General features: G+C 47.1%; 1 protein-coding gene and 3 non-coding genes across 4 annotated transcripts; all 4 read left to right on the top strand.

The window, feature by feature from the left end:
- The first annotated feature begins 4,965 nt into the window (after positions 1-4,965).
- LOC123103375 (60S ribosomal protein L17-1) lies at positions 4,966-7,584 on the top strand. Its single transcript, XM_044524931.1, has 7 exons — positions 4,966-5,049; positions 5,150-5,186; positions 5,297-5,337; positions 6,679-6,909; positions 6,994-7,096; positions 7,187-7,254; positions 7,366-7,584. Exons 1-7 carry the CDS (start codon positions 5,047-5,049, stop codon positions 7,393-7,395), a joined length of 513 nt encoding a protein of 170 aa, XP_044380866.1. The 5' UTR covers positions 4,966-5,046; the 3' UTR covers positions 7,396-7,584.
- LOC123109374 (small nucleolar RNA snoR74) lies at positions 5,755-5,893 on the top strand. The gene has a single exon (XR_006452608.1). It is a non-coding gene; the product is annotated as a small nucleolar RNA snoR74 (small nucleolar RNA).
- LOC123109372 (small nucleolar RNA snoR74) lies at positions 6,046-6,186 on the top strand. Its single transcript, XR_006452606.1, has one exon. It is a non-coding gene; the product is annotated as a small nucleolar RNA snoR74 (small nucleolar RNA).
- LOC123109373 (small nucleolar RNA snoR74) lies at positions 6,292-6,430 on the top strand. Its single transcript, XR_006452607.1, has one exon. It is a non-coding gene; the product is annotated as a small nucleolar RNA snoR74 (small nucleolar RNA).
- Positions 7,585-27,680: the final 20,096 nt, after the last annotated feature.

The following is a 27,680-nucleotide window of genomic DNA, read 5'->3' as shown; positions in this document are numbered from 1 at the left end:
CCTAAACCAACAGAAACAATATACTTTTTGCAATATATCTTAGCATTAACAGTATTCAAGAAGGGTCTACCAAATATAATGGGACAAAAGTCATCTTGTGGGGAACCAAGAACAAGAAAATCAGCAGGATATTTAACTTTCCCACACAAGACTTCAACATCTCTAACAATCCCAATCGGTGAAATAGTATCTCTATCGGCAAGCTTAATTGTAACATCAATACCTTCTATCTCAGCAGGTGCAATATCATGCATAATTTCTTCATATAAAGAATGAGGTATTGCACTCGCGCTAGCACCCATATCACATAAGCCATGATAGCAATGATCTCCTATTTTAACAGAAATAACAGGCATGCCTACAGCAGGTCTATGTTTATTTTTAGTATCAGGTCTAGCAATTCTAGCAGCTTCATCACAAAAGTAAATAACACGCCCATCAATATTATCAGACAAGAGATCTTTAACCATAGCAATACTTGGTTCAACTTTAATTTGCTCAGAGGGTGTAGGTGTTCTAGTATTACTCTTACGAACCACAGTTGAAGCTTTAGCATGATCCTTCATTCTATCAGGGAAAGGTGGTTTCTCAATATAAGTGGTAGGAACAATATGATCAACATTATAAGTGATAGTATTTTCTTCAACTTTAATAGGTTCAACTATTTTTACTTCAATGGGAGGATGATATTTAAGCCACTTCTCCTTAAGGAGATCAACACGAGTAGCAAAGGATTCAGAAAAAGAAGCTACTATCTCATAGTCAAGTCCATATTTAGTGCTAAATTCACGAAAAGCATCGGTATCCATAAAAGATTTAACACAATCAAATTTAGGTGTTCTACCCGACTCCTTACCTTCGTCGAGTTCCCAATCTTCAGAGTTGCATTTAATTCTTTCCAATAAATCCCATGTGAATTCAATAGTCTTCATCGTAAAAGAACCATTACAAGAAGTGTCGAGCATGGAGCGATTATTGAGAGAAAGCCGAGCTTAAATTTTTTGAATAATAATTTCTCTCGAGAGCTCATGATTGGGGCATGAATGTAACATTGACTTAAGCCTTCCCCAAGCTTGAGCGATGCTTTCTCCTTCACGAGGCCAAAAATTATATATATAATTACGATCACGATGAACCAGATGCATAGGATAAAACTTCTGATGAAATTTCAATTTCAATCGTTTGTAGTTCCATGATCCCATATCATCACATAGCCTAAACCATGTCAATGCCTTTCCCTTCAAAGATAAAGGGAAGACCTTCTTCTTGATAACATCCTCGGGCATACCTGCAAGCTTAAATAGTCCACAAACTTCATCCACACAGATTAGGTGCAAATCGGGATGCAATGTTTCATCTCCTGTAAAAGGATTAGTTAGCAGTTTCTCTATCATACCCCAAGGAATTTCAAAGTAACATTTTCAGTAGGTTCAGTAGGTTGAGGAGCAACTCTTTGCTCTATTGATCGGGGTGAAGATACCCCGAACAAGCCTCTCAAAGGATTACTTTCCATAGTAACAAGTGACAGTAAATTTCAGCACACTATATACATTTTTCCTTATCAAATTCCACCTACCAAAGGCGCTTCACTCCCCGGCAACGGCGCCAGAAAAGAGTCTTGATGACCTGCAAGTATAGGGGGTCTATAGTAGTCCTTTAGATAAGTAAGAGTGTCGAACCCAACGAGGAGCAGAAGGAAATGATAAGCAGTTTTCAGTAAGGTATTCTCTACAAGCACTGAAATTATCGGTAACAGATAGTTTTGTGAAAAGGTTATTTATAACGGGTAACAAGTAATAAAAGTAAATAATGTGCAACAAGATGGCCCAATCCTTTTTGTAGCAAAGGACAAGCCTGGACAAACTCTTATGTAAAGGAAAGCGCTCCCGAGGACACATGGGAATTATCGCCAAGCTAGTTTTCATCACGTTCATATGATTCGAGTTCGGTACTTTGATAATTTGATATGTGGGTGGACCGGTGCTTGGGTACTGCCCTTCCTTGGACAAGTATCCCACTTATGATTAACCCCTCTTACAAGCATCCACAACTACAAAAGAAGTATTAAGGTAAACCTAACCATAGCATGAAACATATGGATTCAAATCAGCCCTTTACGAAGCAACGCACAAACTAGGGTTTAAGCTTCTGTCACTCTAGCAACCCATCATCTACTTATTACTTCCCAATGCCTTACCCTAGGCCCAAACAATGGTGAAGTGTCATGTAGTCAACGTTCACATGTCAGCACTAGAGGAAAGACAAAATACATCTCATCAAAATATCGAACGAATACCAAATTCACATGACTACTTATAGCAAGACTTCTCCCATGTCCTCATGAACAAACATAACTACCCACAAATCATATTCATGTTCATAATCAGAGGGGTATTAATATGCATAAAGGATCTGAACATATGATCTTCCACCAAGTAAACCAACTAGCATCAACTACAAGGAGTAATCAACACTACTAGCAACCCACACGCACCAATCTGAGGTTTTGAGACAAAGATTGGATACAAGAGATGAACTAGGGTTTGAGATAAGATGGTGCTGGTGAAGATGTTGATGGAGATTGACCCCTTCCCGATGAGAGGATCGATGGTGATGATTTCGCCCTCCTGGAGGGATGTTCCCTGGCAGAACAGCTCCGCCGGAGCCCTAGATTGGTTCCGCTAAGGTTCCGCCTCGTGACGGCGGAGTTTCGTCCTGAAAGCTTGCTTATGATTTTTTCCAGGGCGAAAGACTTCATATAGCCAAAGATGGGCACCGGAGGCCTGCCAGGGGGAGCAATGAGGCAGGGGGCGCGCCCCCACCCTCGTGGATGGTGGGTGGCCCCCCTCCGGTGCTTTCTTCGTCCAATATTTTTTATATATTCCAAAACTGACTTTTGTGGAGTTTCGAGACTTTTGGAGTTGTGCAGAATAGGTTTCTAATATTTGCTCCTTTTCTAGTCTAGAATTCCGGCTGTCGGCATTCTCCCTCTTCGTGCAAACCTTGTAAAATAAGATAGAATATGCGTAAGTATTGTGACATAATGTGTAATAACAACCCATAATGCAATAAATATCGATATAAAAGCATGGTGCAAAATGGACGTATCAGAGAACTCTGCCAATCACTATCTTATCTGAAAGATTAACTCCCACTTGATTCAAGCGATTGTAGTACCCAGACATTCTGAGCACATGCTCACTAGCTGAGCTATTCTTCTCCATCTTGTAGGCAAAGTACTTGTCAGAGGTCTCATACCTCTTAACACGGGTATGAGTTTAAAATATCATTTTCAGCTCTTGAAACATCTCATATGCTCCATGACGTTCAAAATATTTTTGAAGTCCCGGTTCTAAACCGTAAAGCATGGTGCACTAAACTATCAAGTAGTCATCATATCGAGCTTGTCAAACGTTCATAACGTCTGCATCTGCTCCTGCGATAGGTATGTCACCTAGCGGTGCATCAAGGACATAATTCTTCTGTGCAACAATGAGTATAATCCTCAGATCACAGACCCAGTCCGTACCATTGATACTATCATCTTTCAACATAGTTTTTCTCTAGGAACATATCAAAAATAAAACAGAAGAGCTATACGCGAGCTATTGATCTACAACATAAAAATGCAAATACTATCAGGAGTAAGTTCATGATAAATTAAGTTCAGTTAATCATAATACTTAAAAACTCCCAGTTAGATAGACATCCATCGAGTCATCTAAATGATCACGTGAGACACATATTTATTTCTGGTGGAGGCACGGAATTGCTTCTGCAGACCGTGCCTCTCAAAAAAGAAAAAAATGCATTTTTTCTTCTTCCACGAGAGACACAAATTTACTTCTGGCACAGATTTTCTTACACGAGAGGCACAACCCTTGCTCTCACAAAAAAACATGTTTTCTCCTACCATGAGATGCACGAATCTGCTTACGCGTAGGCACAGTCGTGCCTCTTGCAGAAATGTAAAAAAAGACGTTTTTTCCTGCCATGAGAGACACAAATTTGCTTCCTCGAGGCATGACCATGCCTCTTGGAAAAAAATGTATTTTTTTCCTTTCGCAATAGACATGGATTTACTTCCCATGAAGACATGGATTTGCTTTAGTGAAAGGCATAGATTTACTTCTGGTGGAGGCAAGGATTTGCTTCCGTGGATCTTGCCTCTCGAAAAAGAAAAAATGCATTTTTTCTTCTTCCACGAGAGACATAAATTTACTTATGGCACAGATTTTCTTACACGAGAGGCACAACCCTTCCTCTCATAAAAGAAAAAAAAACATGTTTTTTCCTACCATGAGATGCACGAATTTGCTTACGCGTAGGCACAGTCGTGCCTCTCGTAGAAAGGTAAAAAAGGCGTTTTTTCCTGCCATGAGAGACACAAATTTGCTTCTGCGAGGCATGACCATGCCTCTTGGAAAAAAAACCGTATTTTTTTCCTTTCGCAATAGACATGGATTTACTTCTCGTGGAGACGTGAATTTGCTTTCGTGAGTGGCACGGTCATGTCTCTCGGAAAGAGAAACATGTCTTCCCTATTTGGGTTTTTTCCTTTGTTATTTTGCGAAAAATAAAGTTCGTCAAAACCTATCAACGTGATTCGTGCTATATTTGGTATGATATTAATTACACGCTAAACATGTTGTGCGCTCGTCGTTGGAGCAGTTTAGTCGGTGGATCGACCTGATTTAATGGACGAGATTAGTAGGATCTGCCTTTTAAAGTATTTTTATATTAGTACAGATATAGATGCATTTTCTGAATAAAGCCCTCTAAATTGCACACGAAAAAAGGTAAAACAGAAGAAGAAGAGGACAACCGATATCGGGTCTGCTGGTCTGGTCACTGGGCTGGGCTTCAGCCTACTGTTTGTAACTGGGCTTCATACTCGACCCCGCGACCACAGATTGGCCCATTCGAAGCCCGATAGGGTTTTGCTTCTAGGTCTCGATGCTCCTATATAAATGACCGCTTCTCCCAACCTTCCCATCCCCTCGCTCTCGCCGCCGCCGCTGCCTTCTCTCCCGCGCCGCCGCAGCCATGGTTCGTTCTCTCTCCCCCTCTCACGCCCGTTTGCCCAGCGTCTATGTTCCTTTGTTTTGCTCTGACTCCGTGTGTTTCGTTTCTCGTTCTTGGTTTCCAGGTGAAGTACTCGACGGATCCCGCCAATCCCACCAAGTGTAAGTTCCCCTGCTCGAGGAGACGGATGGATTTGTTTTCGCCGTGTCGTATGATGATTTCCGCAGATCTGCTGATTACTCATGTGTGCATTTTCCCTTGATTCTTGCAGCCGCCAAGGCCATGGGCCGGGACCTGCGTGTTCATTTCAAGGTGAGCTCCCGAGTCTAATCCCGATAACGCTTTTCAACGGATCTTTCACTGAATGGCTTGTCAACTTAAGTTTGGAAGCCTATCGTTAGAAGGATTAGCTGGTCTCGATGTGTGGTGTGCATTTATCTTTGATAAGGCTGGTAGTTATAGTTTAGTTCGAATAGTATACTAACCGATTTGGCTGCAGCCACAAATTCCCATAATCCCATTGTTTGGCATGTGATGAACCAGCTAGTGATTTAGTGCATTAGTTCCTCTATGTACCACCTGAGACAGTTTTAAGTGACAAGTCTCGTAAGCAGGGTGTGGTTTATAAGTTATACAGTATCCTCTAGACTCAGGAAAATGCAATCCTCTGAAACTTGAAAACAAGTGCAGCTTCTGTGGCAGTTCGCATTTTCATTTGCATCCTAAAGAAAAAAAGCAGGATGCTTTGCTTTCTATAAGCAGTGTCCCCGTAATCTCTAGGAATATTATTTTCATTGTTTTTGGGTGAACCAGTGGACACAGTACTTTGTGTTCTATGTCTATTGGTTCAGTAAATGATGGCACATTTTATGTCAATTATATGCACTTCACCGTTAAATGTTGGGTTTGTTGTTCAATATGCCACAACAAATGCCTACTCTCACCAAGCTATGGATACAGTTCACTCCTTGTTGTTAGTTAGCTATTGTTCTTGATCTTCTTTTGCTATCACCCTAAAGTAAAAAAGCAGGATGCTTTGCTCTCTATAAGCAGTGTCCCCGTAAACTTTAGGAAGATCACATTGTCATTGTTATTGGGTGAACCGATGGACACAGTACTTTGTGTTTTATGTCTATTGGTTCAGTAAACGAAGACACATTCCTTGGTAATGTCAATTTTTTGTGGTTGACTGGTAACCTCACTATTTTGAGGTAATGAGTTACCTGCTATGTCTGGAGCTGCTTCTTTTGTTGTGACCCTAAAGAAAAAAAAGCAGGATGCTTTGCTCTTTATAAGCAGTGTCCCCATAAGCTTTAGGAACATTATGATCATTGTTCTTGGGTGAACCATTGGACACAGTACTATGTGTTTTATGTCTTTTGGTTCAATAAACGATGACACATTTTGTTATTCAGACTTTTATTGATCTGTGTTCCAATGTCTGATTGCTGATTTTTTGTGTTCTTGCCCATACAATGCATGGTGTCCTTGTTAGTTAAGTTGAGCTTGCAGTTATACTTGGCTCTTTTTTTGAACCTTAAATGATAGAACTCTGTCTGTTCATATTGATGTTTGGTGTATTATCTGATCTGCCTAACTGTTGTTGTAAAGCTACCAGTGTTGATTTCCTGACCTGGATGTTTGAAATTGCAGAACACTAGGGAAACAGCGCTTGCCCTGAGGAAGATGTCGCTCAACAAGGCCAAGAGGTACCTTGAGGATGTGTTGGCACACAAGCAAGCCATCCCCTTCCGGAGGTACTGCCGTGGTGTTGGACGCACAGCCCAGGTGAAGAACCGTCAGCCCAATGGTCAGGGACGCTGGCCTGCCAAGTCTGCTAAGTTCGTTCTGGATCTTCTAAAGAACGCTGAGAGCAATGCTGAGGTCCGTTATCTTACCATGACTGCCTTAGTTTATGTGTCCATGATAACTTGTCAGCTTTTTATAACTCCAGTATCTGCTCTACAGGTGAAAGGTCTTGATGTTGATGCTCTCTACATTTCACACATCCAAGTGAACCAGGCCCAGAAGCAGCGGCGCCGGACCTACCGTGCCCATGGACGCATCAACCGTAAGTTTGTTGAAACACCTGCTTCATCTTAGTAGTAATGTTTCAGGCAATCTTTGAAAATTGCTCATGGCTCCCTCTATCTTGTTGCAGCCTACATGTCCAACCCATGCCACATTGAGCTGATCTTGTCGGAGAAGGAAGAGCCGGTGAAGAAGGAGGTGCGTATTCTTTCCATTTATCCTTGCTCAGCTGCTCATGCTATGCGATGCTCTTGTTGTATATGCTGTTTTGAGCTCTCCTAATAGGTGTTTTGATCTTTATTCGCGCAGGCTGAGTCCCAGATCGCCAGGAAGGCCTAGAGAAGGAAGCTCTACATAACCTATCCGCCTATTCGTTAGAGCAGTTTGTAGCATCTGGTTTGGCTGAGTGGAAATTTTTGGCCTGTTATCTGTGTCGTCTAAATACTGCTAGCTCATACTTTGTGAAACCCATGATCGTCTCATGTACTGGATTCAATATTGTTGTGTTTTGGAATATTTTTCATCGTATGAGTTTTTCCTGTTTGATCCCTCAAATGATCCCTACGTTATGCTATCCTGCATCATTGTATAACTTAGTTGAGGGAACGCATAAATTGCTTATAAAAAATCGCCCAAACCATGATTTTAAATGACCTTTGCGGTGTCCTCGACGAACAAAACAGATTCTTACGAACCGTGCTGTGTATTTAAGGCCTCTTTGTTTGTAGGATTTTTGTAGGAATTCCTATGATTTTTGTAGGAATTCCTATGTCGTCTCACTTTCTATGATTTTTCTATTCCTATAAAATTTTTATTCTATGAATCAAAGAAGACCTAAACCTTTGTAGTTCTTGTCCGCTGTTCAAGTCGTCTCCATAGATGTCTTAGTCGAGTGACTCCCTCGTTCCAACAGCCAGGCTGCTGCAAGCCAACAACGAGGGCTTTATATGGACCAGAAGATCTGTTTGTCTATGCAGGACCTCGATGGCGCCCAAGCTACGGTGCTGCACGGCGTGGTCATAAACAACAGCCATTATTGCAATCTGATCTTGAAAGGCCGGCCACTTCCTCGGCGGTGCTGTGAGACAGATCTTGGAAGTCCAGCCACTTCCTCGACCTGCTATGAAACTGCTCACCGACATGTTGCGAGGGCGGGTAATAGGATGTACGTAGGCGACATCCTGACATGGTGCTGTGAGTCGCGCAGGCACCATCATGCTGCGAACGGGTGTTTGCGGATGGAACTGCGGGTGTTACGGGAGGGAAGGCGTGGATGTGGATCGGGACGAGCAACGGCTGTGATGATGTGCATTTGACAGTTTGAGACGGATGACGGCGAGCTATCATCCGCCTTCCTTTTTTTTTCTGTTATGAAACTTACAACATGCATCCTCGGGAACTACATTGTCGATGAAATTACTACATTGCGGCCATGGCCAAATGTATCTGACGCCCCCTTGCGCGTGATGATAAACCCATAATAGGCATCTACCGTCTAAGCTAACTTGAGATTGAGTGGATGACTTTGCCATGCTTAACATAGATGCTCCAGTAGGAGCCAGTCTTAGAATAAAGAGAGATTGCAATGAAAACATGTGAGGAGTCAGTCTTATAATAAAGAGAGATTGCAATGAAAACATGTGAGCTAAAATTACATTTATGCCTATAGATCACCTAGCGATGACTACAAGTACTGGAGTGAGCTGAAGGCATGCCACCTTCATCGCCCGCCCCTAACCGGAGCCGGGCCAAACTTGTTGCTGTAGAAAATAAAAAAAGCCGTCGTGTTAAGGCCCTAGAGGACCATTGCACGAGAAATAGCAACCATCGTCGATGGAGAGAATAATAGATCGAAAGGATTCAACATGCAAACACATGAACGAAGGCGAGGAAAGAGTGGATCCAAATAGATCCACTAAAGACCAACACTCCACTGAAGACCAACACTGAGCAAATCCTGTGAGATCCGCCGGAGACACACCTCCACACGCTCTTGGATGACTCTAGACGCATCATCAGAACGGAGGCTAGGCAGGGTGAACCTTATTCCATTTTCAGGAAGCTGCCCCCTGCCTCGTCTTCATGAGCAGGGCATAGATTCTAAGAGCATCTAGAACCGAGCGCCCCAAACCCTCCTCAAATGCCAGGGCGGCCCGCCCGGTCACTGACCGGTCATGATTTTTCGACCCAGACGGACACCTTAAACGCCCGGGCTGACTGACACACCTCATATTCAACCCAAAAATGGGGCGGATATGGGGGCCCCGGGCGCGTCTGCCACGTCGGACCCGGCCCAAGCAGGCCCACCCAACCCCACATATATTCGTCCCCATCCGCTCGCCGGATCAAACCCTAGCCACTTCACACTTCTCTCCCTCCACTCCCTTCGACATGGCAAGCAGCGGGTCTGACTCCGACCTGTCCGAATCCGTGAACTGGGGTGTCATCTCGTGTGGGTTGGAGGAGGCAATGGCGGTCCGCATTGCACTCCGTCGCTCCAGGGAGGACAGCGCCCGGCCGACGGACGGATTTGTCTGGCATGACTCCATTGAGTAGGATCAACGGGCGCTCTGGTCCTCTGGGGCTGGATCATCGCGGTCCCGATAGCCGGAAAATCTCTTCTTCCCCATCACCGGTTGGGCAGACTATGAGTCCCACCCAGAATGGGAAGCCCGCCATGGGAAGGAGAGGATAAGGGACGTCGAGGACCATATCGCGGCGTAAATGGCGGAGACGGCTGATGCGGCGGCGCGGGCTGTCGCAGAGGAGGGAGCCATCCGCGCCCGCATTATGAAGAAATGACAGCGGAGGAACACACGCGCCCTCGCCCCGAGAGCAGAATCGGGCGGTCCGTGCCATGGTCGGACTGCCAACGAAGGAGGATAAGGAGGATAACGACGATGAGGACAGCTCCGACGACGAGTAGATCCGGCTCGATCCTTACCACGTCTTCGACCGGTACTTCCGCAAGAAGGACGGCAAGGGCACCGGGAAGGGCAAGGGCAGCCGTGGATGATCTCCACCATAGCCAAACATGGCAAATTTTGGTGGTCCGATGGATGTTTAGTGTAGTGTGGTGGACTAGTCGGACAATGTGTGCATCGATGTAGTAGCATGAGTTTGTATGGATTTGAGATATGATAATTGTGTTGGAAATATGCCCTAGAGGCAATAATAAAAGCATCATTATTATATTTCCTTGTTCATGATAATTGTCTTTATTCATGCTATAATTGTGTTATCCGAAAATCGTAATACATGTGTGAATAATAGACACCAACATGTCCCTAGTAAGCCTCTAGTTGACTAGCTCGTTGATCAACAGATAGTCATGGTTTCCTGACTATGGACATTGGATGTCATTGATAACGAGATCACATCATTAGGAGAATGATGTGATGGACAAGACCCAATCCTAAACATAGCACAAGATCGTATAGTTCGTTTGCTAGAGTTTTCCAATGTCAAGTATCCTTTCCTTAGACCATGAGATCGTGTAACTCCCGGATACCGTAGGAGTGCTTTGGGTGTACCAAACGTCACAACGTAACTGGGTGACTATAAAGGTATACTACGGGTATCTCCGAAAGTGTCTGTTGGGTTGACACGGATCAAGACTGGGATTTGTCACTCCGTATGACGGAGAGGTATCACTGGGCCCACTCGGTAATGCATCATCATAATGAGCTCAAAGTGACCAAGTGTCTGGTCACGGGATCATGCATTACGGTACGAGTAAAGTGACTTGCCGGTAACGAGATTGAACGAGGTATTGGGATACCGACGATCGGATCTCGGGCAAGTAACATACCGATTGACGAAGGGAATTGTATGCGGGGTTGCTTGAATCCTCGACATCGTGGTTCATCCGATGAGATCATCGAGGAGCATGTGGGAGCCAACATGGGTATCCAGATCCCGCTGTTGGTTATTGGCCGGAGAGTCGTCTCGGTCATGTCTACATGTCTCCCGAACCCGTAGGGTCTACACACTTAAGGTTCGGTGACGCTAGGGTTGTAGGGATATGTATATGCAGTAACCCGAATGTTGTTCGGAGTCCCGGATGAGATCCCGGACGTCACGAGGAGTTCCGGAATGGTCCGGAGGTAAAGAATTATATATAGGAAGTGCTATTTCGGGCATCGGGACAAGTTTCGGGGTCACCGGTATTGTACCGGGACCACCGGAAGGGTCCCGGGGGTCCACCGGGTGGGGCCACCTATCCCGGAGGGTTCCATGGGCTGAAGTGGGAAGGGGTCCAGCCCAAAGTGGGCTGGGGCGCCACTTCCCCCTAGGGCCCATGTGCCTAGGGTGGGGGAAACCCTAAAGGAAGAGTCCTAGGAGGGGAAGGCACCTCCTAGGTGCCTTGGGGAGGAGGGATTCCTCCCCTTGGCCGCACCCCCCTAGGAGATTGGATCTCCTAGGGCCGGAGCCCCCCCCTTGGCCCTCCTATATATAGTGGGGGAGATGGAGGACTTCTTACCTTTTCCTTTGGTGCCTCCCTCTCCCTCTCCAACACCCCCTCCTCCTCCATAGTGCTTGGCGAAGCCCTACCGGAGTACTGCAGCTCCATCACCACCACGCCGTCGTGCTGCTGCTGGAGCCATCTCCCTCAACCTCTCCTCCCCCCTTGCTGGATCAAGGAGGAGACGTGGCTGTTCCATACGTGTGTTGAACGCGGAGGTGCCGTCCGTTCGGTGCTAGGATCTTCGGTGATTCGAATCACGTCGAGTACGGCTCCCTCATCCCCGTTCTTTGAACGCTGCCGCTCGCGATCTACAAGGTACGTAGATGCATCTAATCACTCGTTGCTAGATGAACTCCTAGATGGATCTTGGTGAAACCATAGGAAAATTTTTGTTTTCTGCAACGTTCCCCAACAGTGGCATCATGAGCTAGGTCTATGCGTAGTTCTCTTGCACGAGTATAACACAATTTGTTGTGGGCGTCGATGTTGTCAACTTTCTTGCCGCTACTAGTCTTATCTTGCTTCAACGGTATTGTGGGATGAAGCGGCCCGGACCAACCTTACACGTACGCTTACGTGAGACCGGTTCCACCGACTAACATGCACAAGTTGCATAAGGTGGCTGGCGGGTGTCTGTCTCTCCCACTTTAGTTGGAGCGGATTCGATGAAAAGGGTCCTTATGAAGGGTAAATAGAAGTTGACAAATCACGTTGTGGCTTTCACGTAGGTAAGAAAACGTTCTTGCTAGAACCCTACTTCAGCCACGTAAAACATGCAACAACAATTAGACGACGTCTAACTTGTTTTTGCAGCAAGTGCTTTGTGATATGATATGGCCAAAGTTGTGATGAATGATGAATGATCTATATGTGATGTATGAGATGTTCATGCTATTGTAATAGGAATCACGACTTGCATGTCGATGAGTATGACAACCGGCAGGAGCCATAGGAGTTGTCTTTATTTTTTGTATGACCTGCGTGTCATTGAGAAACGCCATGTAAATTACTTTACTTTATTGCTAAACGCGTTAGCCATAGTAGTAGAAGTAATAGTTGGCGAGCAACTTCATGGAGACACAATGATGGAGATCATGATGATGGAGATCATGGTGTCATGCCGGTGACAAGATGATCATGGAGCCCCAAGATGGAGATCAAAGGAGCTATGTGATATTGGCCATATCATGTCACTATTATTATTTGATTGCATGTGATGTTTATCATGTTTTTCATCTTGTTTGCTTAGAACGACGGTGGTAAATAAGATGATCCCTCATAATAATTTCAAGAAAGTGTTCCCCCTAACTGTGCACCGTTGCGACAGTTCGTTGTTTCGAAGCACCACATGACGATCGAGTGTGATAGATTCTAACGTTCACATACAACGGGTGTAAGACAGATTTACACATGCAAAACACTTAGGTTGACTTGACGAGCCTAGCATGTGTACAGACATGGCCTCGGAACACAGAAGACCGAAAGGTCGAGCATGAGTCGTATAGAAGATACGATCAACATGAAGATGTTCACCGACATTGACTAGTCCGTCTCACGCGATGATCGGACACGGCCTAGTTAACTCGGATCATGTTATACTTAGATGACTAGAAGAGGGATGTCTATCTAAGTGGGAGTTCATTGAATAATTTGATTAGATGAACTTAATTATCATGAACTTAGTCTAAAATCTTTACAATATGTCTTGTAGATCAAATGGCCAACGTAGTCCTCAACTTCAACGCGTTCCTAGAGAAAACCAAGCTGAAAGGCGATGGCAGCAACTACACGGACTGGGTCCGGAACCTGAGGATGATCCTCATAGCTGCCAAGAACGATTATGTCCTACAAGCACCGCTAGGTGACCCTCCCGTCCCACAGAACCAAGACGTTATGAACGCTTGGCAGACACGTGCTGATGATTACTCCCTCGTTCAGTGCGGCATGCTTTACAGCTTAGAACCGGGGCTCCAAAAACGTTTTGAGAGACACGGAGCATACGAGATGTTCGAAGAGCTGAAAATGGTTTTTCAAGCTCATGCCCGGATCGAGAGATATGAAGTCTCCGACAAGTTCTTTAGCTGTAAGATGGAGGAAAATAGTTCTGTCAGTGAGCACATACTCACAATGTCTGGGTTACATAACCGCTTGACTCAGCTGGGAGTTAATCTCCCGGATGACGCGGTCATTGACAGAATCCTCCAGTTGCTTCCACCAAGCTACAAGAGCTTTGTGATGAACTTCAATATGCAGGGGATGGAAAAGACCATTCCCGAATTATTTGCAATGCTGAAATCAGCAGAGGTAGAAGTCAAAAAGGAACATCAAGTGTTGATGGTGAATAAAACCACTAAGTTCAAGAAGGGCAAGGGTAAAAAGAATTTCAAGAAGGACGGCAAGGGAGTTGCCGCGCCCGGCAAGCAAGCTGCCGGGAAGAAGCCAAAGAATGGACCCAAGCCCGAGACTGGGTGCTTTTATTGCAAGGGAAGTGGTCACTGGAAGCGGAACTGCCCCAAATACTTAGCAGACAAGAAGGCTGGCAAAACGAAAGGTATATGTGATATACATGTAATTTATGTGTACCTTACCAGTACTCGTAGTAGCTCCTGGGTATTTGATACCGGTGCAGTTGCTCACATTTGTAACTCAAAGCAGGAGCTGCGGAATAAGCGGAGACTGGCGAAGGACGAGGTGACGATGCGCGTCGGGAATGGTTCCATGGTCGATGTGATCGCCGTCGGCACGCTACCTCTACATTTACGTACGGGATTAGTTTTGAACCTCAATAATTGTTATTTAGTGCCAAGTTTGAGCATGAACATTGTATCAGGATCTCGTTTAATACGAGATGGCTACTCATTTAAATCCGAGAATAATGGTTGTTCTATTTATATGAGAGATATGTTTTATGGTCATGCTCCGATGGTGAATGGTTTATTCTTAATGAATCTCGAGCGTAATGCTACACATATTCATAGTGTGAGTACCAAAAGATGTAAGGTTGATAATGATAGTCCCACATACTTGTGGCACTGCCGCCTTGGTCACATAGGTGTCAAACGCATGAAGAAGCTCCATGCTGATGGACTTTTAGAGTTTCTTGATTACGAATCATTTGACACGTGCGAACCATGCCTCATGGGTAAAATGACCAAGACTCCATTCTCAGGAACAATGGAGCGAGCAACCAACTTATTGGAAATCATACATATTGATGTGTGCGGTCCAATGAGTGTTGAGGCTCGCGGTGGCTATCGTTATGTTCTCACCCTCACTGATGACTTGAGTAGATATGGGTATGTCTACTTAATGAAACACAAGTCTGAGACCTTTGAAAAGTTCAAAGAATTTCAGAGTGAGGTTGAGAATCAATGTGACAGGAAAATCAAGTTCCTGCAATCAGATCGTGGAGGAGAATACTTGAGTCACGAGTTTGGCACACACTTAAGAAAATGTGGAATAGTTTCACAGCTCACGCCGCCTGGAACACCTCAGCGTAATGGTGTGTCCGAACGTCGTAATCGCACTCTATTAGATATGGTGCGATCTATGATGTCTCTTGCCGATTTACCGCTTTCTTTTTGGGGCTATGCTTTAGAGACTGCCGCATTCACTTTAAATAGGGCTCAGTCGAAATCCGTTGAGACGACACCGTTTGAATTATGGTTTGGGAAGAAACCTAAGCTGTCGTTTCTAAAAGTTTGGGGATGCGATGCTTATGTCAAGAAACTTCAACCTGAAAAGCTCGAACCCAAATCGGAAAAATGCGTCTTCATAGGATACCCTAAAGAAACTATTGGGTATACCTTCTACCTCAGATCCGAAGGCTAGATCTTTGTTGCCAAGAATGGGTCCTTTCTAGAGAAAGAGTTTCTCTCGAAAGAAGTAAGTGGGAGGAAAGTAGAACTTGATGAAGTATTACCTCTTGAACCGGAAAATGGCGCAACTCAAGAAAATGTTCCTGAGGTGCCTGCACCGACTAGAGAGGAAGTTAATGATGATGATCAAGATACTTCTGATCAAGCTCCTACTGAAATTCGAAGGTCCACAAGGACACGTTCCGCACTAGAGTGGTACGGCAACCCTGTCTTGGAAATCATGTTGTTAGACAACGGTGAACCTTCGAACTATGAAGAAGCGATGGCGGGCCCGGATTCCGACAAATGGCTAGAAGCTATGAAATCCGAGATAGGATCCATGTATGAAAACGAAGTATGGACTTTGACTGACTTGCCCGTTGAGCGGCGAGCCATAGAAAATAAATGGATCTTTAAGAAGAAGACAGACGCGGATGGTAATGTGACCATCTATAAAGCTTGGCTTGTCGCTAAGGGTTATCGACAAGTTCAAGGGGTTGACTACGATGAGACTTTCTCACCGGTAGCGAAGCTGAAGTCCGTCCGAATCATGTTAGCGATTGCCGCATTCTATGATTATGAAATATGGCAAATGGACGTCAAAACGGCATTCCTTAATGGTTTCCTTAAGGAAGAATTGTATATGATGCAGCCGGAAGGTTTTGTCGATCCTAAGCATGCTGACAAGGTGTGCAAGCTCCAATGCTCGATTTATGGGCTGGTGCAAGCATCTTGGAGTTGGAACATTCGCTTTGATGAGATGATCAAAGCGTTTGGGTTTACGCAGACTTATGGAGAAGCCTGCGTTTACAAGAAAGTGAGTGGGAGCTCTGTAGCATTTCTCATATTATATGTAGATGACATACTTTTGATGGGAAATGATATAGAACTCTTGGACAGCATAAAGGCCTACTTGAATAAGAGTTTTTCAATGAAGGACCTTGGAGAAGCTGCTTATATATTAGGCATCAAGATCTACAGAGATAGATCAAGATGCCTCATAGGTCTTTCACAAAGCACATACCTTGATAAGATATTGAAGAAGTTCAATATGGATCAGTCTAAGAAGGGGTTCGTGCCTGTGTTACAAGGTGTGAAATTGAGCTCAGCTCAATGTCCGACCACGGCAGAAGATATAGAAGAGATGAGTGTCATCCCCTATGCCTCAGCCATAGGTTCTATTATGTATGCCATGCTGTGTACCAGACCTGATGTAAACCTTGCCGTGAGTTTGGTAGGAAGGTACCAAAGTAATCCCGGCAAGGAACACTGGACAGCGGTCAAGAATATCCTGAAGTACCTGAAAAGGACTAAGGAAATGTTTCTCGTTTATGGAGGTGACGAAGAGCTCGTCGTAAAGGGTTACGTCGAGGCTAGCTTCGACACAGATCTGGATGACTCTAAGTCACAAACCGGATAGGTGTATATTTTGAATGGTGGGGCAGTAAGCTGGTGCAGTTGCAAGCAAAGCGTCGTGGCAGGATCTACACGTGAAGCGGAGTACATGGCAGCCTCGGAGGCAGCACATGAAGCAATTTGGGTGAAGGAGTTCATCACCAACCTAGGAGTCATACCCAATGCGTCGGGGCCGATCAAGCTCTTCTGTGACAACACTGGAGCTATTGCACTTGCCAAGGAGCCCAGGTTTCACAAGAAGACAAGGCACATCAAGAGTCGCTTCAACTCCATTCGTGAAAATGTTCAAGATGGAGACATAGATATTTGTAAAGTACATACGGACCTGAATGTAGCAGATCCGTTGACTAAACCTCTCCCTAGAGCAAAACATGATCAACACCAGAATTCCATGGGTGTTCGATTCATCACAATGTAACTAGATTATTGACTCTAGTGCAAGTGGGAGACTGTTGGAAATATGCCCTAGAGGCAATAATAAAAGCATTATTATTATATTTCCTTGTTCATGATAATTGTCTTTATTCATGCTATAATTGTGTTATCCGGAAATCGTAATACATGTGTGAATAATAGACACCAACATGTCCCTAGTAAGCCTCTAGTTGACTAGCTCGTTGATCAACAGATAGTCATGGTTTCCTGACTATGGACATTGGATGTCATTGATAACGAGATCACATCATTAGGAGAATGATGTGATGGACAAGACCCAATCCTAAACATAGCACAAGATCGTATAGTTCGTTTGCTAGAGTTTTCCAATGTCAAGTATCCTTTCCTTAGACCATGAGATCGTGTAACTCCCGGATACCGTAGGAGTGCTTTGGGTGTACCAAACGTCACAACGTAACTGGGTGACTATAAAGGTATACTACGGGTATCTCCGAAAGTGTCTGTTGGGTTGACACGGATCAAGACTGGGATTTGTCACTCCGTATGACAGAGAGGTATCACTGGGCCCACTCGGTAATGCATCATCATAATGAGCTCAAAGTGACCAAGTGTCTGGTCACGGGATCATGCATTACGGTACGAGTAAAGTGACTTGCCGGTAACGAGATTGAACGAGGTATTGGGATACCGACGATCGGATCTCGGGCAAGTAACATACCGATTGACGAAGGGAATTGTATGCGGGGTTGCTTGAATACTCGACATCATGGTTCATCCGATGAGATCATCGAGGAGCATGTGGGAGCCAACATGGGTATCCAGATCCCACTGTTGGTTATTGGCCAGAGAGTCGTCTCGGTCATGTCTACATGTCTCCCGAACCCGTAGGGTCTGCACACTTAAGGTTCGGTGACGCTAGGGTTGTAGGGATATGTATATGCAGTAACCCGAATGTTGTTCGGAGTCCTGGATGAGATCCCGGACGTCACGAGGAGTTCCGGAATGGTCCAGAGGTAAAGAATTATATATAGGAAGTGCTATTTCGGGCATCGGGACAAGTTTCGGGGTCACCGGTATTGTACCGGGACCACCGGAAGGGTCCCGGGGGTCCATCGGGTGGGGCCACCTATCCCGGAGGGTTCCATGGGCTGAAGTGGGAAGGGATCCAGCCCAAAGTGGGCTGGGGCGCCACTTCCCCCTAGGGCCCATGCGCCTAGGGTGGGGGAAACCCTAAAGGAAGAGTCCTAGGAGGGGAAGGCACCTCCTAGGTGCCTTGGGGAGGAGGGATTCCTCCCCTTGGCTGCACCCCCCTAGGAGATTGGATCTCCTAGGGCCGGCGCCCCCCCCTTGGCCCTCCTATATATAGTGGGGGAGATGGAGGACTTCTTACCTTTTCCTTTGGTGCCTCCCTCTCCCTCTCCAATACCCCCTCCTCCTCCATAGTGCTTGGCGAAGCCCTGCCGGAGTACTGCAGCTCCATCACCACCACGCCGTCATGCTGCTGCTGGAGCCATCTCTCTCAACCTCTCCTCCCCCCTTGCTGGATCAAGAAGGAGGAGACGTGGCTGTTCCGTACGTGTGTTGAACGCGGAGGTGCCGTCCGTTCGGTGCTAGGATCTTCGGTGATTCGAATCACGTCGAGTACGACTCCCTCATCCCCGTTCTTTGAACGCTTCCGCTCGCGATCTACAAGGTACATAGATGCATCTAATCACTCGTTGCTAGATGAACTCCTAGATGGATCTTGGTGAAACCGTAGGAAATTTTTTGTTTTCTGCAACGTTCCCCAACAAATTGAGGTGTCCGGATGTGGATTTTATTATTTGAGGCGTGACCAGTTAGTGCTCGCGGACGCGTCCGCGGGCGTTTGAGGGGCCGAATTTGCAGAGTCCGGCTATAGATGCTCTAAACGAACAGAGCAAGACCCCTTATGTCACCAAGGACCAGGGTTCACTGATGACCCACAAGTATAGGGGATCAATCATAGTCTTTTCGATAAGTAAGAGTGCCGAACCCAAAAAGGAGCAGAAGGAATGACAAGCGGTTTTCAGTAAGGTAATTTATGCAAGCACTGAAATTATCGTAACAAGTAATTTGATAGCAAGATAATTTGTAACAACTGACAAGTAGCAATAGTAACAATAGGTGTGGAAAGGTAGCCCAATCCTTTTTGTAGCAAAGGATAGGCCAATACAATCTCTTATAGTAAGCAAAGCGTTCTTGAGGACACACGGAAATTTCATCTAGTCACTTTCATCATGTTGGTTTGATTCACGTTCGCTACTTTGATAATTTGATATGTGGGTGGACCGGTGCTTGGGTGCTGTTCTTACTTGAACAAGCCTCCCGCTTATGATTAACCCCTCTCGCAAGCATCCGCAACTATAAAAGAAGAATTAAGATAGAATCTAGCCATAGCATTAAACATATGGATCCAAATCGGCCCCTTACAAAATAGCGCATAAACTAGGGTTTAAGTTTCTGTCACTCTAGCAACCCATCATCTAATAACTACTTCACAATGCATTCCCTTAGGCCAAATATGGTGAAGTGTCATATAGTCGACGTTGACATAACACCACTAAGGGAATCACAACATACACATAATCAAAATATCGAACAAATATCAAATTCACATGATTACTTGCAACATGACTTCTCATGTGTCCTCAAGAACAAAAGTAATTGCTCACACAACATATTCATGCTCAAGATCAGAGGAGTAATAAATATCATAATGGATCTGAACATATATCTTCCACCAAATAAACCAGCTAGCATCAACTACAATATGTAATCAACACTATTTGTCACCCAGAGGTACCAATATTAGGTTTTGATACAAAGATTGAACACAAGAGATCAACTAGGGTTTAGGGATGAGATGGTGTTGTTGAAGATGTTGATGGAGATTAGGCCTCCCACGATGAGAGGGTTGTTGGTGATGACGATAACTTCGATTTCCCCCTCCGGGAGGGAAGTATCCCCGGCGGAATCGCTCCGCCAGAGAGCAAAAGTCGTCCTGCTCAAGTTCCGCCTCGAGACGGTGGCGCTCCATCCCGAAAGTCCTCTCCTTATTTTTTCTAGGACAAAAGACCTTATGTACTAGAAGATGGGCACCAGAGGTGGGCCAGAGAGCCCACTACCCACCAGGGCGCACTTGGGGGGTAGGCGCGCCCTGGTCCCTAGCAGGCACCTGGGTGGCTTCCTCCGGTATTTCTTTTCTCCAGTATTTTTATATACTCCAAAACAATTCTCCGTAAAGTTTCAGCTCATTTGGAGATGTGCAGAATAGGTATCTCTGACGTAGCTTTTTCAGGTCCATAATTCCAGCTACTGGTATTCTCCCTCTTTGTGTAAACCTTGCATATTATGTGAGAAAAGTCATTATAATTACTCCATAACGTGTCATATTGAATAAAAACACTATAAATAACAGTAGGAAAACATGATCTAAAATGGACGTATCAACTCCCCGAAGCTTAGACCTCGCTTGTCCTCAAGTGAAAGCCGATATCGAAAATCATGTCCACATGTTTAGAGAGAGAGAGAGAGAGTGAGTGAGTGAGTGAGTGAGAGAGAAAGAGAGGTGTTGTCGGTGTCAAAACCGGCGGATCTCGGGTAGGGGGTCCCGAACTATGCGTCTAAGGCAAATGGTAACAGGAGGCAGGGGACACGATGTTTACCCAGGTTCGGGCCCTCTTGATGGAGGTAATACCCTACGTCCTGCTTGATTGCTCTTGATGGTATGAGTATTACAAGAGTTGATCTACCACGAGATCGTAGAGGCTAAACCCTAGAACCTAGACTATGGTCTGATTGTATGTTCTCCTACGGACTAAACCCTTCGGTTTATATAGACACCGGAGGGGGCTAGGGTTACACATAGTCGGTTACAAGGGAGGAGATCTACATATCCGTATTGCCTAGCTTGCCTTCCACGCCAAGGAGAGTCCCATCCGGACACGGGACGAAGTCTTCAATCTTGTATCTTCATAGTCCAACAATCCGACCAAAGGATATAGTCCGGCTATCCAGAGACCCTCTAATCCAGGACTCCCTCAGTAGCCCCTGAACCAGGCTTCAATGACGATGAGTCCGGCGCGCAGTATTGTCTTCGGCATTGCAAGGCGGCTTCCTCCTCCAAATACTCCATGGAAGATTTTGAACACAAGGATAGTGTCCGTCTCTGCAAAACAAGTTCCACATACCACCGTAGAGAGAATTATATTTCCACAAATCTAATCTGCTGACACGTTTTGACAGCATGACATCACACCATGGCCTGGTCATTATTTGAACCATTTTTCTCAACCAGCACCGCACATATCGCGAGGCGGTTTTCTTGGCACGTCTTGTCAAAGCAGAGATCGTGTTCCCGTTATTACGGGATTCTCATCAATACGGACGTGGGTAACCCAACCGCACCATCAATTACGATGCTTGGGGAATAAGCGATTTTACCAGGCAAGTGGGGAGGCGCATCGCCTCCTCCGCCCTTATAAAGGGACAAAGATTCACTCTTTTCACCCACGCCTTCTTCCTCCTTGCTTACCCATTCCCGCACACTCGAGCTCTAGCGCCCAAGCTCGCGTTCTTCTTCTCAAACCACTCCAAGCATGTCCGTAGCAGGAGGCAAGTGGATGGTCTCCATCATGGAGGAGAACATCAAAAAGTTATGGGAAGCCAGATATCTGGCCGTGGATATCGCGCACCGGCTGCCAGATGCGGGGCAGATCATCCCAACGCTCGAATCCCATGAGAGGGTAGTTTTTCTTACCCACTTTGTCCGCGGACTGGGATTTCCTCTCCACCCGTTTGTCCGCGGGCTCATGTTCTACTACGGGCTGGATTTTCATGATCTGGCCCCCAATTTCATCCTCAACATCTCGGCGTTTATCGTCATGTGCGATGCCTTCCTCCGCATCAAGCCCCATTTTGGCCTGTGGCTAGAGACCTTCAATGTCAAACCGAAGGTGGTGGTCGGCCAGCAAGCGGAGTGCGAAGGCGCCATGGTGGGCAAGATGCCTAATGTCACCTGGCTTGAAGGCTCCTATGTGGAGACCATAAAGGGGTGGCAATCGGGGTGGTTCTACATCACCGAGCCGCGCGATACCAACTGGGTGGCGGCCCCCAAATTCTGATCCGGAATCCCCACACGGCTCACCTCCTGGAAAGAGAAGGGCCTGTCCTGGGGTTCCTCGGTAGAGCTGACCGGACTCCAGACCTGCATCAAGAACATGATGAGCAAGAAAATCAAGCTCGTCAACGTGGTCCAGGTCATGCTCTTCCACCGGATTCTCCCGTGTGAACAACGGGTATTCAACTTGTGGGAGTTCGACCCGACCAAGCACCAGACGCTACGAGAGCTCTATGACACGACGCACGAGGACGTCTGGAGGGTGCTGTTCAAGGGCGCCGAGGTACCTCCTTCCCTCACCGAGGACCGCGGACTCAGCGCAAAGCGCCGCGCCAATCCGGTAAGTTTTTATATTTCACAGGGTATCCATTTGCCCCAGTTTAATCATGTGCGGGATCTAAGCCTTCCATGCCTTTAACAGGACTGGGTGAAGACAACGGAGCAGATCGATTGCCCCGCCCCCCTGTCGGAAGATCCTGCAGATGCTCTCCTGACGGAGATGCTGGTTCCGGCACCTTACGAGGTGCCGGTGAAGAAGGCCAAGAAGAAGGCCGCGGGGACCCGAAAGGGTCTCCGATGCAAGGTTGTATCGGACTCATCGTTCGATAACTCCGACGCGCCCTCCTCCCACGAAAACGAGGAGGAGGAAGAAGAAAGTTCTCCCCCAGTCGGGGGAGACAAGAAAAGGAAGGCTGACCCAAGCGGGGAGGCTGAAGGGTCCAAGAAGGGCAGGACCCTCCCTCCGGACTGCTCCACGACGGCCGCCTACAGCGGCAATGAGTGGCTACCCAGGGTCAAGCCCCTGGCGAAGTCGTAAGTATCCGGACACCATAGTAATTCATGGTATGTTTTACTACACTGCTTCTCCTCATGCCGAACATGATTATGCAGTCCGTCTCGAGCTCATCTCGACGTATCTTCGTCGAGCGGTTCGTTGGACTTGTCGGATATGAACAACGGTTCTCTTCCGACCGCCTCCACCCCTTGCCCTACGGACAACATCGAGGTGTTGTCTCGACAGGCACTGGGCCAAGGGGAGGCAGTCCTAGGGGTGCCTCGAGGCGACCTTCCAGACCCTAGGTGCAAAGGGAGCCGGACTCCCGTGGGCTCCAGGTTCGCCCCCCAGCCAAACACTGCACCGGAATCTTCGGTGGTTCCGGACTCCGGCGGGCGACCCTCCGTTAAGGGGGGCAAGCCGCCCGTGCCGGTGTCCTCTATCTATCCAGAGGCACCAAACAACTTGTTGGAAGCGCTTCGCGGCGCTTCCATCGACGAAGAGCACCGTACTATCATGAGTGCGGTGATCGAGAAAGTTCACTCCGCCAAAAACGGACTGACTGAAGCTTGAGCCAGCCTCCGAGTAGAAAGGCTGAATAGAGGATCAAATGATGACTCAGGAGTCTAATCAGAATATATCTATGTGTATGTGCAGGCTTCGCTGCTGGCCGCTGCCGCACGTACTGCGGAGGTCTCTGCGCTGAAGCAGGACCTGGAGCGGTCCAAGAACGAGCTTGGCCTTACCAAGAGGCAGCTCGAGGAGAGCAAAGGTAAGCAATACCTTGTCTATATAAAATAAAAGAAGTTTGGGTGTAAAGTAACAGGATCATCATGCATTTTCCAGGGGCCACGACCGAAGTGGCGACCCTGAAGAAGGCGGTGTCCGAGGTGGAAGACAAAGCGACCAAGGAGCGCATTGAGCGGGAGAAACAAGAAGCCCGAGTGGGCGAGGTGCAGCAAGTGCTCGAGGCTCTCACCAAGAAACACGAGTCCTTGGAGCTTGACTCTAAGACGCGAGAGTCCGAGCTTGAGAAGGCGCTCGAAAGCGCCCGGAGCGCCAAGGCTGAAGCCCACAAGGCCCTCCAGGAGATTGATGCAGTGAAGAAGATAGAGGCGGGCAAGGCATTCATTATGCAAAGCAAGCATGTGAAGGAAACTTTTCTTTTTCTTACCCGAGTTCGGAGCTCTCCAGGAGCGTTTGCAGATCTTCCCCGCAGTGTACTGGATGCCGCGGAGTTTTACCGAGCTGAGGAGGGGAGCTCAACAGAGAAGTTGATCTGGTCTCAGTATACTGGGACGGAACACCCCGTGCCCTTGAGCGACCAGCTGAAGCAGTTGGTCAAGCTTCACAAGGCGGCCGAACAAGCCATGAGGGGCCTTATAGTACGGATGTGGCCTAGCGAGCCCCTGTACGGCAGATACTTCGGTCTGGTGAGGCGGCTCGTCGACGCCTGCCCACGGCTTGAAGTCATAAAGTGGCCCGTCTGCATCGAGGGTGCGCGTAGGGCTTTTGCCCGGGCGAAGGTGCACTGGGCGAAGCTGGACGCCGTGAAGCTGGTGAAGGAGGGGCCGCCGGAGGGCAATGAGCATCGCTACCCCGAGATGTATTATGAGAGTGTCCTGAAGGGTTCCCGCCTTGTGGCAGATGAATGTGCCAGGGATGTAATTTTTGAATGAACATGCTCGTGTGATCCTATAATATGAAACAAGTTCATCTGCGCTATGCAACGCCTTTTTAATTTAAAACATTACCTTCTGTGCGGCCGTTTACAAAATCTGAGAGTTGGCCAGTCGTCGGCTTCTGCCCCCATGTAACTAGTACTGGGGTGTTTGGGATAAACTTGAGCACTCTTTACCCCAATTTTGGGTCCTTCAAGGGAGGTGTTCAGCGCAACGAACCAGGCAATCGGACTATAATGCATTATCACTCTCACTTAGCCATAGAAGTCTACAATTTTAAATTTTGGCGAAGCCCCTGGTATTCGGAAGGCCGAATTTGGGGCGCTATACACGCCTAAGTCGGACAAGGCCAACTCCTCGCCCGAAGCAGAAAAAGTCTTTAAGGACTTGAGACCTCTCGAACAGCGACCCGTCTCTCGCCTTATCATGACAGTCAGTTTTCGGCTTTCTCTACTGAGGTGCTCGTCTGGAAGAACCGGGGCACAATCGCAGTAGTTCTCCCACCGCTACATTAGCCGATATAGCGGAACGTAAGGTACCAAAGCATGGGAGCCGGGCAAACCCAACTATTGACCCAAGACATGATTCGGAGCTGATGCATATAATGCTATAAGTTCGGGGTGCCGCACTGTCGAAAGTGTTCGGACTTCTCGCGCCGTATTATGGGGTAAACGAAAGCCCCTAGCATACTGACCGTATCGAATTTACGGGTGCGGATTGTCGTAAATGGACATAAAGGAAAAAAAGAATGAATAATGCAATAATAGACTAATGCTATGCATTGTTATTTAAATAATACGTCGAAGTGTACTGGTACAGGTAGTGCAATAAGCAGAAAGTAGGACTATTCGAAATGTCCTATCCAAGGGCAAGCTGCGTATGGATAGTAGAAAGCGGGTCTTATTATTAGAGACCACTTGGGGGTTCCCGTGTACATCTTAGCTTCTTGCCGCCTTGGTTGTTCCTTCCCGTAATTTGTCCGGCAATCATACTGCCAGAAAGGGCTTCCAGAGAGTGAGGCCTTGAAAGAGAAAAGAAATGATAAAGATATATAGCCCCTAGGGCGGTTAAGCCGCATTGTAGGACGTGCCCTGATCGTGCCCCCGCCTATGTCCATGGTATTTTCAGTGCGTAATTATGTACTCGCGGCACGGATTTCATCGCTTGACTGGGACTGGGACGGGGGCTGAATTGCTAGGCGAGCTCTGAACGTGCCAGGCGATCCTGGTGCAGTTTACTCCGGACACGCTTGAAGGTGTTCGGGGGTTGTATCGCCAAATTAGTGGTTTGCCTTGAAAGACTGCTTTGTGGTTCTGCTGCGAGGGCCGCAGTGTGCTCTTCCATGCGGAGCGAGCGTTCTGTGTTTCCATTCACTGTTATGCCCCCCCGAGGTCCTGGCATCTTTAGCTTGAGGTATGCGTAATGCGGTACTGCATTGAATTTTGCAAATGCAGTTCGTCCGAGCAGTGCATGATAGCCACTGCGAAACAGGATGATGTCGAAGATTAACTCCTCGCTTCGGAAGTTGTCCGGTGATCCGAAGACCACTTCCAGTGTGATTGAGCCCGTGCAATGGGCCTCTACACCTGGGATGATGCCCTTGAAGGTGGTTTTGGTGGATTTGATCCTCAAGGGATCGATGCCCATTTTTTGCACTGTATCCTGATAGAGCAGGTTCAGGCTGCTGCTGCCGTCCATAAGGACTCGAGTGAGGTGAAATCCATCGATGATGGGGTCTAGGACCAGTGTGGCGGATCCGCCATGACGGATACTAGTGGGATGGTCCCTGCGATCAAAGGTGATTGGGCAAGCAGACCATGGGTTGAACTTTGGGGCGACGGGCTCCATCGCATAGACGTCCCTTAGTGCACGCTTCTGCTCCCTCTTGGGAATGTGGGTTGCGTATATCATGTTCACCATCTTCACTTGTGGGGGGAACCCCTTCTGTCCTCCCGTGTTCGGCGGCCGGGGCTCCTCCTCGTCATCACTATGCAGCCCCTTGTCCTTGTTTTCGGCATTTAACTTGCCGGCCTGCTTGAACACCCAGCATTCTCTGTTGGTGTGATTGGCTGGCTTGTCGGGGGTGCCGTGGATTTGACACGAGCGATCCAGTATGCGATCCAAACTGGACGGAGTCGGAGTACTTCTTTTAAATGGCTTTTTCCGCTGACCGGATCTAGAGCCTCTGAATCCGGCATTGACTGTCGTATCCTCGGTATTATTGCCGTTATTGCGGCGCTTTGGTATGTTACGACGTTGTCTGCCATTGGCATCTTTGGTATCCGAAGTGCCCGGATTCCTCGATGTGTTATTGCTGCGAGCCAGCCAGCTATCCTCGCCCACGCAAAAGCGAGTCATGAGTGTCGTGAGGGCTGCCATAGAGTTCAGCTTCTCCTGGCCAAGGTGGCGGGCAAGCCACTCATCACGGATGTTGTGCTTGAATGCCGCTAGGGCCTTTGCGTCCGGACAGTCGACAATTTGGTTTTTCTTAGTCAGGAACCGAGTCCAGAATTGTCTGGCCGATTCCCCTGGCTGCTGAGTTATATGGCTCAAGTCATCAGCATCCGGTGGTCGCACATAAGTGCCCTGGAAGTTGTCAAGGAATGCGTCTTCCAGATCCTCCCAGCTGCCGACAGAGTCTGCTGGCAAGCTATTCAGCCAATGCCGAGATGGTCCTTTGAGTTTTAGGGGGAGGTACTTGATGGCATGTAGATCATCACCGCGAGCCATGTGGATGTGAAGGAGGAAATCCTCAATACATACAGCAGGATCTGTTGTACCATCATATGATTCGATATTTACGGGTTTGAAACCCTTCGGGAATTCGTGATCCATAACTTCATCAGTGAAGCATAGGGGGTGTGCGGCGCCTCTGTGCCAGGCTATATCA

This window comes from Triticum aestivum, chromosome 5A (genome assembly GCF_018294505.1).
Source record: "Triticum aestivum cultivar Chinese Spring chromosome 5A, IWGSC CS RefSeq v2.1, whole genome shotgun sequence".
Classification (NCBI taxonomy): domain Eukaryota; kingdom Viridiplantae; phylum Streptophyta; class Magnoliopsida; order Poales; family Poaceae; genus Triticum; species Triticum aestivum.
The sequence above is the reverse complement of the archived record's forward strand: the minus strand, read 5'-3'. Positions and strand labels throughout refer to the sequence as shown.